The sequence below is a fragment of the Schistocerca serialis genome, chromosome 11, assembly GCF_023864345.2.
Source record: "Schistocerca serialis cubense isolate TAMUIC-IGC-003099 chromosome 11, iqSchSeri2.2, whole genome shotgun sequence".
NCBI classification, from domain to species: Eukaryota; Metazoa; Arthropoda; class Insecta; order Orthoptera; family Acrididae; genus Schistocerca; species Schistocerca serialis.
The window spans coordinates 147,800,927-147,816,691 of record NC_064648.1 but is presented as its reverse complement, the minus strand read 5'-3'; the positions used below and the strand labels follow the sequence as shown (position 1 = coordinate 147,816,691).

Below are 15,765 nucleotides of genomic sequence, written 5' to 3'. Positions count from 1 at the left end.
CTTGCAGTTGTAATGGTCAGTACTGCAGTTTGCGAGCTTCTTTCTTTCTTTTGGGCTTTGTCACATTGATCAGTGGCGCACTGAGATGTTAAAAGTGACTCTTGCATATTGGTAAAGCTGTCTTTGCCCCGCGTTTCTGGTGCGTCGTGGCAGAACATTCTGACTGTAAGAGACTAACGTATCCTGAGCCGTTATTCTCTTCTTATGGAATTTGTCATTTCCCAAGTTTTCGGTCGAATGATAATTTTCATTGGCAAACTTAGTAACTAACAACTCCATTGGGAAAAGGCTTACTTATACGAGGCGTGTTTGAAAAGTCCGTACGAAGTCCGAGAGATGGCACCACTGGCGCATATCGAGGTCATGTTTAGTGAGTAGCATCTTTGGAAAGAACGCACACCAAGTTTCAGCCATATTGCTCTATTTCTTTGCGTTTGGCATTCGTGTGAATCAAGGAAGTCACGTAATTGTCAAAAAATAGACGAAAAAGGATTTCGTGTGGTGATTAAACATTACTCTATGAAAGGCAAAAACGCCTCAGGAGACTAGAGAGAAGCTTTAGAAACATTACGGTGACTCTGTACCTTCTATTAGAACAATTTATAAGTGCTTTCAAAATTTTCGGAGTGGCCATATGGGCACTAGTGATGCTGAACGTTCTGGACGCCCCGTGGAGGTTACGACTCCAGAAATCATTGATAAATTCCATGATATGGTGAGATTGCGAGTGCTGTGGATATCTCGAATGAACGGGTACATAATATTTTGCATAACCATTTGCACATGAGAAAGCTATCCGCCAGATGGGTTCTGCAATTGCTCACGCTTGACCAAAAACGGAATCGTGTGAAGTGTTGCAAGGATGGTTTGCAGCTGTTCAGGAAGAATCTGCAGGACTAAGCGTCGTTTCGTCACTGTGGATGAAACATGGATACATTACTATACTCTTGAGGCCAAACTACAATCTAAATATGTTACCAAGGGAGAATCTGCACCAAAAAAGGCGAAGTTATTCCTTCGGCCGGAAAGGTTATGGCGACTGTCTTTTGGGATTCGCAAGGGATAATCCTCATCGACTATCTGGAAAAGGGTGAAACTATTACAGGTGAATATTATTCATCGTTATTGGATCGTTTGAAAACCGAGCTGCAAGAAAAGCGCCGGCGATTGGACCGCAAAAAAGTCCTTTTCCATCACGACAATGCACCAGCACACACCTCAGCAGTTGTGGTCTCAAAATTAATGGAAATAGGATTCCAACTCGTTTCACATCCCCCCTATTCTCCAGACTTGCCTCCCTCGGACTAGTATTTGTTCCCCAATTCGAAGAAATGGCTGGCAGGACAAAGATTGAATTCAAATGAGGAGATGATTGCAGCTACTAATAGCTATTTTGCAGACTTGGACAATTCCTATTATTCAGAAGGGATCAACAAATTAGAACAGCTTTGAAGGAAGTGTATAAGTCTAAAAGGAGACTATGCGGAAAAATAAAAATTACCCCAAACACGTAACTAGTTTTTATTTTTGCACGGACTTTTCAAACGCCCCTTGTACGAGGAGGTTTGTTGCCTAAATTCGCTACACATGAGGGGTGTGTGACAAGTCGCATGTGAGGCAATCGATGTTTGGTCTCATGTTGAGTTCTAAAATCTTGAGTTGATCGCAGACAACACATTTGAAGAATCGAAACACAGCGATGCAGTCTGTGCACATGGAAATTTGTAACTTATAGTAGACAGGTTCACTAACAATAATGAATTTTCGCGCTTTTTCTGTATCCTTAATCCTTATTCTATTTGTTTTGAAGTCGAAGTGTAGCGTGGGTTTTCGCAACTGCAACAAGATACCTGTTGCCAAAACCCTTGGGAGCTAGCTCCAGTAGTGGGTCGAACGACCCAGACCAATTGTCATAAACTACTTATAGTACCCCCTGTCATTCTGTTTATCACTGATTTGCAGGTTCCACATGTCTGTGGTGACCACTTAATGACAGGGATCACCTATGTGGTCATCAGAATCTACCAAGGTTTTCAGTTTCCTCTCTGGACATGTCTCCCCATTTGGAACCCACCAAATTGATGTCGGTGCGGTGCTTAAAATCAAAGCACTGTTTGATTTGCCTGAAATTCCGAAGGAAACCTGTCGTCAAATCGCCTTACAGATAATCCTACTCATTGAGATCCACGTAGTCCAAGCCAGTTGTCTGTACATAGCACCCTCTGCTACTCCTTTATCAATCACTTGCCTAGCACACATGTGGGTATGACCAGTGTTGTGATGGGGATCACTATTATCATCACAATCTACCAGGTCTTTGGTATCACCTTTGGACATGCTCGCCATTTGGTATGCACCAAAATGATGTGGGCACTCTTCTCGAAGTCAAACCATAGCATCATCAGGCAGAACTTGGCAAGGAAACTAGTAATCAAAGCCCTCTGCAAACGAGACCATAAAATAAGATCCAAGTTATCCAGAGCGCTCATTTTGCAACTGACTTGCAATTGGACATGTGTATGTAGCCCACGTTATGCTGGGTGTATGATGCCCAAGTTTTTCTGGCGTGGAGCACCTACACTATCACTGTACGAGGGCCTTTGGTTCCCACAATGGATACACGTTATCATTTGCCACCCACCAGGTTGACGTGAGCCCGGTCCTTGAAGTCGAAGCGCGGCGTGATCTCGCGGAACTGGTCGAGGATCTCATTGTGGCGCGCCATGTCGGTGGCGAGGATGCAGCGGATGATGCCCTCGCGGGCCCTCCGGTAGGCCTCCGCGTCCAGCGACCTGAGGATGTTGCAGTCTGGGCGCTCCAGGATCCGGAACGCCACCGAGCAGTGGTGGTTCTCCAGCGGCGAGATGTCGTTGTAGCGCAGCGCCAGCTCCGTTTTGGCGTTGATCTGCCGCCAGACACACACAAAAACATATGTACACAAACGCACCACTCTTTGTGGGCTATCCTACATCATCTACATACACTCCTGGAAATGGAAAAAAGAACACATTGACACCGGTGTGTCAGACCCACCATACTTGCTCCGGACACTGCGAGAGGGCTGTACAAGCAATGATCACACGAACGGCACAGCGGACATGCCAGGAACCGCGGTGTTGGCCGTCGAATGGCGCTAGCTGCGCAGCATTTGTGCACCGCCGCCGTCAGTGTCAGCCAGTTTGCCGTGGCATACGGAGCTCCATCGCAGTCTTTAACACTGGTAGCATGCTGCGACAGCGTGGACGTGAACCGTATGTGCAGTTGACGGACTTTGAGCGAGGGCGTATAGTGGACATGCGGGAGGCCGGGTGGACGTACCGCCGAATTGCTCAACACGTGGGGCGTGAGGTCTCCACAGTACATCGATGTTGTCGCCAGTGGTCGGCGGAAGGTGCACGTGCCCGTCGACCTGGGACCGGACCGCAGCGACGCACGGATTCACGCCAAGACCGTAGGATCCTACGCAGTGCCGTAGGGGACCGCACCGCCACTTCCCAGCAAATTAGGGACACTGTTGCTCCTGGGGTATCGGCGAGGACCATTCGCAACCGTCTCCATGAAGCTGGGCTACGGTCCCGCACACCGTTAGGCCGTCTTCCGCTCACGCCTCAACATCGTGCAGCCCGCCTCCAGTGGTGTCGCGACAGGCGTGAATGGAGGGACGAATGGAGACGTGTCGTCTTCAGCGATGAGAGTCGCTTCTGCCTTGGTGCCAATGATGGTCGTATGCGTGTTTGGCGCCGTGCAGGTGAGCGCCACAATCAGGACTGCATACGACCGAGGCACACAGGGCCAACACCCGGCATCATGGTGTGGGGAGCGATCTCCTACACTGGCCGTACACCACTGGTGATCGTCGAGGGGACACTGAATAGTGCACGGTACATCCAAACCGTCATCGAACCCATCGTTCTACCATTCCTAGACCGGCAAGGGAACTTGCTGTTCCAACAGGACAATGCACGTCCGCATGTATCCCGTGCCACCCAACGTGCTCTAGAAGGTGTAAGTCAACTACCCTGGCCAGCAAGATCTCCGGATCTGTCCCCCATTGAGCATGTTTGGGACTGGATGAAGCGTCGTCTCACGCGGTCTGCACGTCCAGCACGAACGCTGGTCCAGCTGAGGCGCCAGGTGGAAATGGCATGGCAAGCCGTTCCACAGGACTACATCCAGCATCTCTACGATCGTCTCCATGGGAGAATAGCAGCCTGCATTGCTGCGAAAGGTGGATATACACTGTACTAGTGCCGACATTGTGCATGCTCTGTTGCCTGTGTCTATGTGCCTGTGGTTCTGTCAGTGTGATGATGTGATGTATCTGACCCCAGGAATGTGTCAAAAAAGTTTCCCCTTCCTGGGACAATGAATTCACGGTGTTCTTATTTCAATTTCCAGGAGTGTATGAAGGGCTTATTTCAATAGTGGTACAAGTCCATTACCTCCACTTTTCTGTCTACAATGCTTCTGAAATTAATGGTTGAAACAAACAGAAAGAAAGGTGCATCTCTAGCAGGAACCCATATGCTTGAATATTTCTGGTATCTCAACTGCAGATTTTTCAGCGCTCATTTAACTTTAGGACCCTGTATCTCAGAATGAACAAAAATGTACCACTATTGAAATAAGCCCTTCATATGCTTACATATATTGCTCTCAAATAAGGTAAGAAATGGGAACATATCAAGTTTGGGCTGACTGTGATTGGTATGAATATCAGTTGAAAATAATAAACACTGTCGATGCGTTTCAATGAATCTTACCTCCATTGTCACGTGAATTTCCGTAAATTAAGAAGACACACACTATATAAATGAAATAAAACATACAACACTTGTGTAATATTCCATACTATTTATTATTTTTACAAACCACTTTTCGGCCGCCTAGCCCAGGTTTCAAACAAGGCGCATCTAGAGAGTATCTCATCTGATATTCAAAGATGTCAATTTTTAATGCTTGATTTGGGACTAAAATGAGAGAAATTATATCACTAAAAGCTGACTTAAAATTATTAACTTTGATAAAATATGTAACTAGTTAAATACTGAAATACATGAAAAGTTACAACTATTTTTCTGAGAAGAAAATTGAGGAATATATAGTAACCTTTTCTGACATGTTCCAGGGGAGCATGTGAACACGTTTCCTATAATTGTTCAACTTAATTTTCTTCTCAGAACAATTGTTATAACTTGTCATGTTGTTTACTATTCAATGTGTCACATATTTCATCCAAGCTAATAGTCTTACATCACATTTTACTGAAACAATCTCTCTTGTTTTGGTCCCAAATCAGACATCAATAACTGTCATGAAACTTCCTGGCAGATTAAAACTGTGTGCCGGACCGAGATTCGAACTCGGGACCGGACCGAGTTCGAGTCTCGGTCTGGCACACAATTTTAATCTGCCAGGAAGTTTCTTATCAGCGCACACTCCTCTGCAGAGTGAAAATCTCATTCTGGAATAACTCTCATGTTTGAAAACCAACTCTACCAAGAACCGACGGAACAGTCAATTAATGCAAGACATATTCGATTTCTGCACATGTTTTCTGTGAGGAACATCCACCATTGCATGACACACGAAGACAGTTCTGAAGAATGTTAGACCGTGGTTTCCCCAATGCTGTCAAAGTGAAACTTTATTATTTCCATGCCTCTGGGACAAGCTGAATAAAATTTCATCGCTATTCCAGCTCATTTTTAGTACAGAAAAGAATCCACTCCTTCAGATGAAGAATGGTGTGAGAGCATGACGGACATTAGGTTTGTTGATGATGGACATGTTGTATTGCTATGGCCACCTGAAAAGTTCAGTAACATTGTATGCCTCCAATATCCATCATGTACTCACACTATTCTTCATCTGAAGGAAAGACATTTTTCTGTATTGAAAATAAAGTTGCATAAGAATCAGTGTACCCTACAAGTATGGAAAACTGACATAGCAGTATGGAATCATTCGGTCAAAGTGTTCATAGTGTAAAACTTTTCATTTCTGTCACTCTATTTTCATAAGCTATACACTGAACTCAACAGTATCAACTTAACCTTGCTAAAGTCAACCAGTGTTACAATGGTCACTTTGGCCTGGCAAAAGAATGTTTAATGTCTTCAGTTGATTTGATTAAAGCAGTTGGTGTGCTATGACGTTACTGGAAACCTGATTCATACTTATCATGGTGATTAGAAGAACGCCTGAAATGGAAAAAAAAGTGGAGGAAATTTTAGGGTAATGGAAGTGGGTGGGGTTCGAATCCTGGTGACATCAGAAAGCCTACTCCTGTCGAATAGCACCAAGATGGCCCCTGTGTTTAACGATCCTGTCTAATGACCAAATCCCTGTCAACACTGTTACGTGACCTGACAGGTCTGTGACATGGTATGGTGATCAGTAAACCCATGTCACCAACCCATCGTCTCCCTGGTCCCAAAATGATACCAATTTCCATTCATTACTTCGACCAACAAGCCTGGCTGAAGTGTTCACAATTCACTGGCTCTAGTCGCATACCGAGGTGAAGAGCAGAGTTTGTATGCTGCCGCTTCTACATTACCTGGTAGATGTTGTTGTAGCCTGGATGGTCAAGGTCGTGACAGATGCATGACGTCAGCAGCACCAGCGTCTCGAGGTCGCCCAACTTGGCAGGGAGGTCCACTGCCCACATCATGGCGTACATCTGCCAACAGCGGGAAAAGCCAATCAGTAATCGCTTATTGCTTAAAATTGTTGGTTACATGAAATCAGGCTGTTACACGACACAAACCGAAATCGTATATATATGGGAAGTATTATACAATGAAACACCACTCTTGATATTTACCAAATTTTGAGAATGTTCATCACATAACTGATATTACATGATTAAACTTTCGACACATTTAGACCTAGAGGTAAGCTTCAAAATCAGTTTGAGGGGTCACCCCGAACTCAACCTCCTTCCCTCTGGTCTTTTTTTTTTTTCTTTTGGTCATCAGTCTACTGACTGGTTTGATGCGGCCCGCCACGAATTCCTTTCCTGTGCTAACCTCTTCATCTCAGAGTAGCACTTGCAACCTACGTCCTCAATTATTTGCTTGACGTATTCCAATCTCTGTCTTCCTCTGCAGTTTTTGCCCTCTACAGCTCCATCTAGTACCATGAAAGTCATTCCCTCATGTCTTAGCAGATGTCATATCATCCTGTCCCTTCTCCTTATCAGTGTTTTCCACATATTCCTTTCCTCTCCGATTCTGCGTAGAACCTCCTCATTCCTTACCTTATCAGTCCACCTAATTTTCAACATTCGTCTATAGCACCACATCTCAAATGCTTCGATTCTCTTCTGTTCCGGTTTTCCCACAGTCCATGTTTCACTACCATACAATGCTGTACTCCAGACGTACTTCCTCAGAAATTTCTTCCTCAAATTAAGGGCGGTATTTGATATTAGTAGACTTCTCTTGGCCAGAAATGCATTTTTTGCCATAGCGAGTCTGCTTTTGATGTCCTCCTTGCTGCGACCGTCATTGGTTATTTTACTGCCTAGGTAGCAGAATTCCTTAACTTCATTGACTTCGTGACCATCAATCCTGATGTTAAGTTTCTCGCTGTTCTCATTTCTACTACTTCTCATTACCTTCGTCTTTCTCCGATTTACTCTCAAACCATACTGTGTACTCATTAGACTGTTCATTCCGTTCAGCAGATCATTTACTTCTTCTTCACTTGCACTCAGGATAGCAATGTCATCAGCGAATCGTATCATTGATATCCTTTCACCTTGTATTTTAGTTCCACTCCTGAACCTTTCTTTTATTTCCATCATTGCTTCCTCGATGTACAGATTGAAGAGTAGGGGCGAAAGGCTACAGCCTTGTCTTACACCCTTCTTAATACGAGCACTTCGTTCTTGATCGTCCACTCTTATTATTCCCTCTTGGTTGTTGTACATATTGTATATGACCCGTCTCCCCCTATAGCTTACCCCTACTTTTTTTCAGAATCTCGAACAGCTTGCACCATTTTATATTGTCGAACGCTTTTTCCAGGTCGACAAATCCTATGAAAGTGTCTTGATTTTTCTTTACCCTTGCTTCCATTATTAGCCGTAACGTCAGAATTGCCTCTCTCGTCCCTTTATTTTTCCTAAAGCCAAACTGATCGTCACCTAGCGCATTCTCAATTTTCTTTTCCATTCTTCTGTATATTATTCTTGTAAGCAGCTTCGATGCATGAGCTGTTCAGTTGATTGTGCAATAATTCTCGCACTTGTCAGCTCTTGCCGTCTTCGGAATTGTGTGGATGATGCTTTTCCGAAAGTCAGATGGTATATCGCCAGACTCATATATATACTACACACCAACGTGAATAGCCGTTTCGTTGCCACTTCCCCCAATGATTTTAGAAATTCTGGTGGAATGTTATCCATCCCTTCTGCCTTATTTGACCGTAAGTCCTCGAAAGCTCTTTTAAATTCCGATTCTAATACTGGATCCCCTATCTCTTCTAAATCGACTCCTGTTTCTTCTTCTATCACATCAGACAAATCTTCACCCTCACAGAGGCTTTCAATGTATTCTTTCCACCTATCTGCTCTCTCCTCTGCATTTAACAGTGGAATTCCCGTTGCACTCTTAATGTTACCACCGTTGCTTTTAATGTCACCAAAGGTTGTTTTGACTTTCCTGTATGCTGAGTCTGTCCTTCCGACAATCATATCTTTTTCGATGTCTTCACATTTTTCCTGCAGCCATTTCGTCTTAGCTTCCCTGCACTTCCTATTTATTTCATTCCTCAGCGACTTGTATTTCTGTATTCCTGATTTTCCCGGAACATGTTTGTACTTCCTCCTTTCATCAATCAACTGAAGTATTTCATCTGTTACCCATGGTTTCTTCGCAGCTACCTTCTTTGTACCTATGTTTTCCTTCCCAACTTCTGTGATGGCCCTTTTTAGAGATTTCCATTCCTCTTCAACTGTACTGCCTACTGCGCTATTCCTTATTGCTGATCTATAGCGTTAGAGAACTTCAAACGTATCTCGTCATTCCGTAGTACTTCCGTATCCCACTTCTTTGCGTATTGATTCTTCCTGACTAATGTCTTGAACTTCAGCCTACTCTTCATCACTACTATATTGTGATCTGAGTCTATATCTGCTCCCGGGTACGCCTTACAATCCAGTATCTGATTTCGGAATCTCTGTCTGACCATGATGTAATCTAATTGAAATCTTCCCATATCTCCCTGCCTTTTCCAAGTATACCTCCTCCTCTTGTGATTCTTGAACAGGGTATTCACTTTTACTAGCTGAAACTTGTTACAGAACTCAATTAGTCTTTCTCCTCTTTCATTCCTTGTCCCAAGCCCATATTCTCCTGAAACCTTTTCTTCTACTCCTTCCCCTACAACTGCATTCCAGTCGCCCATGACTATTAGATTTTCGTCCCCCTTTAGATACTGCATTACCCTTTCAATATCCTCATACACTTTCTCTATCTGTTCATCTTCAGCTTGCGACGTCGGCATGTATACCTGAACTATCGTTGTCGGTGTTGGTCTGCTGTCGATTCTGATTAGAACAACCCGGTCACTGAACTGTTCACAGTAGCACACCCTCTGCCCTACCTTCCTATTCATAACGAATCCTACACCTGTTATACCATTTTCTACTGCTGTTGATATTACCCGATACTCATCTGACCAGAAATCCTTGTCTTTCTTCACTTCACTTCACTGACCCCTACTATATCTAGATTGAGCCTTTGCATTTCCCTTTTCAGATTTTCAAGTTTCCCTACCACGTTCAAGCTTCTGACATTCCACGCCCCGACTCGTAGAACGTTACCCTTTCGTAGAGTATTCAATCTTTTTCTCATGGTAACCACCCCCTTGGCAGTCCCCTCCCGGAGATCCGAATGGGGGACCATTCCGGAATCTTTTGCCAATGGAGAGATCATCATGACACTTCTTCAATTACAGGCCACATGTCCTGTGGATACACGTTACGTGTGTTTAATGCAGTGGTTTCCATTGCCTTCTGCATCCTCATGTCGTTGATCATTGCTGATTCTTCCGCCTTTGGGGCCATTTCCCACCCCTAGCACAAGAAAGTGCCCTGAACCTCTATCCGCTCCTCCGCCCTGTTTGACAAGGCCGTTGGCAGAATGAGGCTGACTTCTTATTCCGGAAGTCTTCGGCATTATTTATCAAAATTTAGGCAGTGGCGGGGATCGAACCCGGTACCGAAGACGTTTTGATTATGAATCAAAGACGCTACCCCTAGACCACGGGTACCCTCTGGTATGAATACAATATTGTATTGGTTGTAGTATGGAAGCTAACAGCCCCAAATGTCGTCTTGAGAAATTTTCTGCTATGTCTGAAACATACAATGCGTCACTTTGTTTGCTGGTGGATGGTATGGAAGTAGATGTCTTCTCATTGCATTTCACATTATGTCTGTGGCAGAGAAATCAGGGGGACCACGTACGTCAGTCAAGGATTCATACAGTCCTCAAGGCAGCTGCGATGTGAAATGTAGTGTCGGGTCTTGCATTATCCTGCTGAAATATGGAATTTTGTACCATGGTCATGAAGGGTGCAATAACAGGATGTCATATACCGGGGACTATTAAGCGTCCCTTATACAACTATTAAGTGACTCGTGTTGTCATATCAAGTTGCTCACCACATCATGATCCAAGGAGTTGGAGAGATATGGATCTCAAGATATGGTGTTGATATGATCACCAGAGATAGAAGCGAGACTCATTGTTAAACAACAGGAAGTGCCACTCAATCACCCACTTTACTACTCTATCACTAGATATTGCAAGTATTTGTTATTTTTGGTGTAAACAACACAAGGCAACTCGAGATGTTAACCCAGCTTCCAGTAATGTGTTTCTGATGACTTGTGATGAGTCTCTGCCTGTAAGCTAAGTCCAACTTTGAGCTGTTGTCATCCCTCTATTTGTCAGAGTCAGTCTAACAATCTTATGATCTACCCAAGGTGTGGTCAGTCTCAGAGAATCCGTCCTTACTCTTCTTGCCATACTGCTTTCATGGGTCCATCTGGTCCATCGTATCACCACATGTTCTCCAGGCATTTCACTCTAACGAGCTGTCTATGTGGTCTGTCGAGGGTATTAAAGAAATTACGGCGCACTGAAAATACACTCCTGGAAATGGAAAAAAGAACACATTGACACCGGTGTGTCAGACCCACCATACTTGCTCCGGACACTGCGAGAGGGCTGTACAAGCAATGATCACACGCACGGCACAGCGGACACACCAGGAACCGCGGTGTTGGCCGTCGAATGGCGCTAGCTGCGCAGCATTTGTGCACCGCCACCGTCAGTGTCAGCCAGTTTGCCGTGGCATACGGAGCTCCATCGCAGTCTTTAACACTGGTAGCATGCCGCGACAGCGTGGACGCGAACCGTATGTGCAGTTGACGGACTTTGAGCGAGGGCGTATAGTGGGCATGCGGGAGGCCGGGTGGACGTACCGCCGAATTGCTCAACACGTGGGGCGTGAGGTCTCCACAGTACATCGATGTTGTCGCCAGTGGTCGGCGGAAGGTGCACGTGCCCGACGACCTGGGACCGGACCGCAGCGACGCACGTATGCACACCAAGACCGTAGGATCCTACGCAGTGCCGTAGGGGACCGCACCGCCACTTCCCAGCAAATTAGGGACACTGTTGCTCCTGGGGTATCGGCGAGGACCATTCGCAACCGTCTCCATGAAGCTGGGCTACGGTCCCGCACACCGTTACGCCGTCTTCCGCTCACGCCCCAACATCGTGCAGCCCGCCTCCAGTGGTGTCGCGACAGGCGTGAATGGAGGGACGAATGGAGACGTGTCGTCTTCAGCGATGAGAGTCGCTTCTGCCTTGGTGCCAATGATGGTCGTATGCGTGTTTGGCGCCGTGCAGGTGAGCGCCACAATCAGGACTGCATACGACCGAGGCACACAGGGCCAACACCCGGCATCATGGTGTGGAGAGCGATCTCCTACACTGGCCGTACACCACTGGTGATCGTCGAGGGGACACTGAATAGTGCACGGTACATCCAAACCGTCATCGAACCCTCCGTTCTACCATTCCTAGACCGGCAAGGGAACTTGCTGTTCCAACAGGACAATGCACGTCCGCATGTATCCCGTGCCACCCAACGTGCTCTAGAAGGTGTAAGTCAACTACCCTGGCCAGCAAGATCTCCGGATCTGTCCCCCATTGAGCATGTTTGGGACTGGATGAAGCGTCGTCTCACGCGGTCTGCACGTCCAGCACGAACGCTGGTCCAACTGAGGCGCCAGGTGGAAATGGCATGGCAAGCCGTTCCACAGGACTACATCCAGCATCTCTACGATCGTCTCCATGGGAGAATAGCAGCCTGCATTGCTGCGAAAGGTGGATATACACTGTACTAGTGCCGACATTGTGCATGCTCTGTTGCCTGTGTGTATGTGCCTGTGGTTCTGTCAGTGTGATCATGTGATGTATCTGACCCCAGGAATGTGTCAATAAAGTTTCCCCTTCCTGGGACAATGAATTCACGGTGTTCTTATTTCAATTTCCAGGAGTGTATTTAACTGAAGTTTCTCATTTTGAGAACAATAAAGGAATGACCTGGTTTAATTGCTAAAAACATTCAGAAGTCAAGATTGCATAAATATTTCTTTATTTAAAACAACCGGTTTCGACAGACTTTGCTGTTATCTTCAGGTCTGTAGCAAAGTGCATATACGTGGAAATATGTCTCATAACCTGAGTTAAGACGTAATAGTTGAGGTTAAACGTTAAAATGAAAGTGGACTTATAGATTTACACACCTTAAAAAATCATTTTGTTATGAAATATGTTCATTTTAAGACGGGCCTCATCCTAGGAGGTTCAACTTAAACACGTTCCATAATGAAAAGACTCTTTAAGGTATGTAGATGTACAGTTATGTTTCCGTTCTTGTAATGCCAAACTAAAACAGGTTATGAGACTATTATAATGTACATGCTCTATGTTACAGACCTGAAGATGACAGCAAAGTTTGTCGAACCTGGTTTAGCGATCTTGGCTTTTGAACGTTCTAAGCGCGCAAATATTTTTCAAAATGTTAAAATTACTAATTTTTCCCCCACTAGGAAAGCGTTTATAACAGCGGCTTGTAGAGCCCTACCTGTCTCGAACGAGAATCGCTGAATGAGCAGACGCATCCATGACAAGAGAACGCAACGCCACATAGCGCAAAGTAAAATGTGCACACACATGAATTTTATGCACTTAAATCATACAAAAAATGTCTCGAATCGTTAATTTTTTGAATGATTTGCAGATTAAATCGTAAGATAAACTGTTGTTGGTGTTGGTTTTGTTGTTGTTGTTTGGTCTTCAGTCCGAACATTGATTTGATGCAGCTTCCCATGATACTCTATCCTGTCGAAGCTTCTTCACCTCCGAATAACTACTGCAACCCACATCCTTCTGAATCTGTATATTCATCTCTTGGTCTCTCTGTACGATTTTTAAAGCCCACGCTTCCCTCAAATACTAAATTCGTGACCCCTTGATGTCTCAGAATGTATCCTATCAACCAATCCCTTCTTACAGTCAGACTGTGCGACAAATTTATTTTCTCGTCATTTCAGTTCCTCCTCATTAGTTACCTGATCTACCCATCTAATCTTCAGCATTCTTCTGTAGCACCACATTTCAAAAGTTTCTATTCTCTTACTGTCTAAACTTTTTATGGTCAATGTTTCCCTTACATGCATGCCTACACTCAGGCAAACACTTTCAAAAAACACTTCCTAACACTTAAAAATACAGTCGATGTTACCAAATTACTCTTCTTCGGAAACGCTTTTCTTGTCATCGCCAGTCTACATTTTACGTCCTCTCTAATTCAGCCACCATCAGTTATTTTGTGCCCAAATAACAATTTCCTAATCTAATTCCCTAAGCATCATCTGATTTAATTCGACTGCATTCCATTATCCTTGTCCTGCTTTTGCTGATGTTCATCTTATATCCTCCTTTCAAGACACTGTACATTCAATTGCTCTTCCAAGTCCTTTGCTGTCTCTGACAGAATTACAATGTCATCGGCAAACCTCAAAGATTTTATTTCTTCTCCCTCCTACTCCAATTTTTTCTTTGGTTTCCTTCACTGCGTGTAAAATGTACAGATTGAATAACATCAGGCATAGGCTACAACACTGTCTCATTCGCTTGTCAACTACTGCTTCCCTTTCACACCTCTGAACTCTTGTTACCGCCGTCTGGTTTCTATACGAATTGTAAATAGCCTTTCGATCGCTGTATTTTACCCCTGCCACCTTTAGAATTTGAAAGAGAGTATTCCAGTCGAAATTGTCAAAAGCTTTCTCTGAGTCTATAAATGTGATAAACGTAGGTTTCCCTTTCCTTAACCCATCCTCTAAAGTAAGTCATAGGATCAGTATTGCCTCTCGTTTTCCTACGTTTCTCCAAATTCAACAATGATCTTCCCCGAGGTCGGCTTCTACCTGTTTTTCCATTCTTCGGTAAGGAATTTGTGTTCATATTTTGCTACAATGACTTATTAAACTGATAATTCGTTAATATTCCCACCTGTTAGCGCCTGATTTCTTCGGAATTGCAATTATTACATTCTTATTTTAAGGCTGAGGGTACTTCGCCTGTCTCGTACACCAGATGGATGAGTTTTGTCATGGCTGGTTCTCCCAAGGCTATCAGAGCCCCTGATGGTATGTCGTCTGCTCCTGGGGTCTTGTTCCGACTTACGTCTCTCAGTGCTTCGCTTAACTGGTACAGATGTAATTTCAACTCAACTGACTAGCATAGGAAACAAAATCAAGGCAGTCTGTGATGTTACATTACAGACGACTTCCATCAACTAGGACCTTAATACGCTGACGCGAAATATTTTAAACACAGCTCTTAATATAATTTTTGAATGATGTACACTACTGATCATTAAGATTGCTACACCAACAAGAAATGCAGATGATAAACGGGTATTTATTGGACAAATACATTATACTAGAACTGACATGTGATTACATTTTCACGCAATTTGGGTGCATAGATCCAGAGAAATCAGTACCCAGAACAACCACCTCTGGCCGTAATAACGGCCTCGATACGCCTGGCATTGAGTCAAACAGAGCTTGGATGGCGTGTACAGGTACGGCTGCCCATGCAGCTTCAACACGATACCACAGTTCATCAAAAGTAGTGACTGGCATATTGTGATGAGCCAGTTGCTAGGCCACCATTGACCAAACGTTTTCAATTGGTGAGAGATCTGGAGAATGTGCTGGCCAGGGCAGCAGTCGAACATTTTCTGTGTCCAGAAAGGCCCGTACAGGACCTGCAATATGAGGTCGTGCATTATCCTGCTGAAATGTAAGGTTTCGCAGGGATCGAATGAAAGGTACAGGTCGTAACGAATCTGAAATGTAACGTCCACTGTTCAAAGTGGCGTCATTGCGAACAAGAGGTGACCGAGACGTGTAACCAATGGCACCCCATACCATCACGCCGGGTGATACGCCAGTATGGCGATGGCGAACACGCGCTTCCAATGAGCGTTCACCGCGATGTTGCCAGAGACGGATGCGACCATCATGATGCTGCAAACAGAATCTGGATTCATCCGACGTTTAGCCATTCGTGCACCCAGGTTCTTCGTTGAGTACACCATCGCAGGCGCTTCTGTCTGTGATGCAGCATCAAAGGTAACGGCAGCCACGGTCTCCGAGCT

The 15,765-nt window shown here is 44.7% G+C and overlaps 1 protein-coding gene across 1 annotated transcript in view; it reads right to left on the bottom strand.

Annotated features, from left to right (window-relative positions):
• The window catches only part of LOC126426557 (high affinity cGMP-specific 3',5'-cyclic phosphodiesterase 9A), a 279,681-nt gene that overhangs the window by 123,832 nt on the left and 140,084 nt on the right, over nt 1-15,765 (bottom strand). Inside the window, exons 7-8 of the mRNA XM_050088457.1 lie at nt 6,563-6,685; nt 2,642-2,905 (exon numbers count right to left, since the gene is read on the bottom strand). Coding sequence (XP_049944414.1) covers nt 2,642-2,905; nt 6,563-6,685 — 387 coding nt within the window. The remainder of the gene's footprint in view (nt 1-2,641; nt 2,906-6,562; nt 6,686-15,765) is intronic.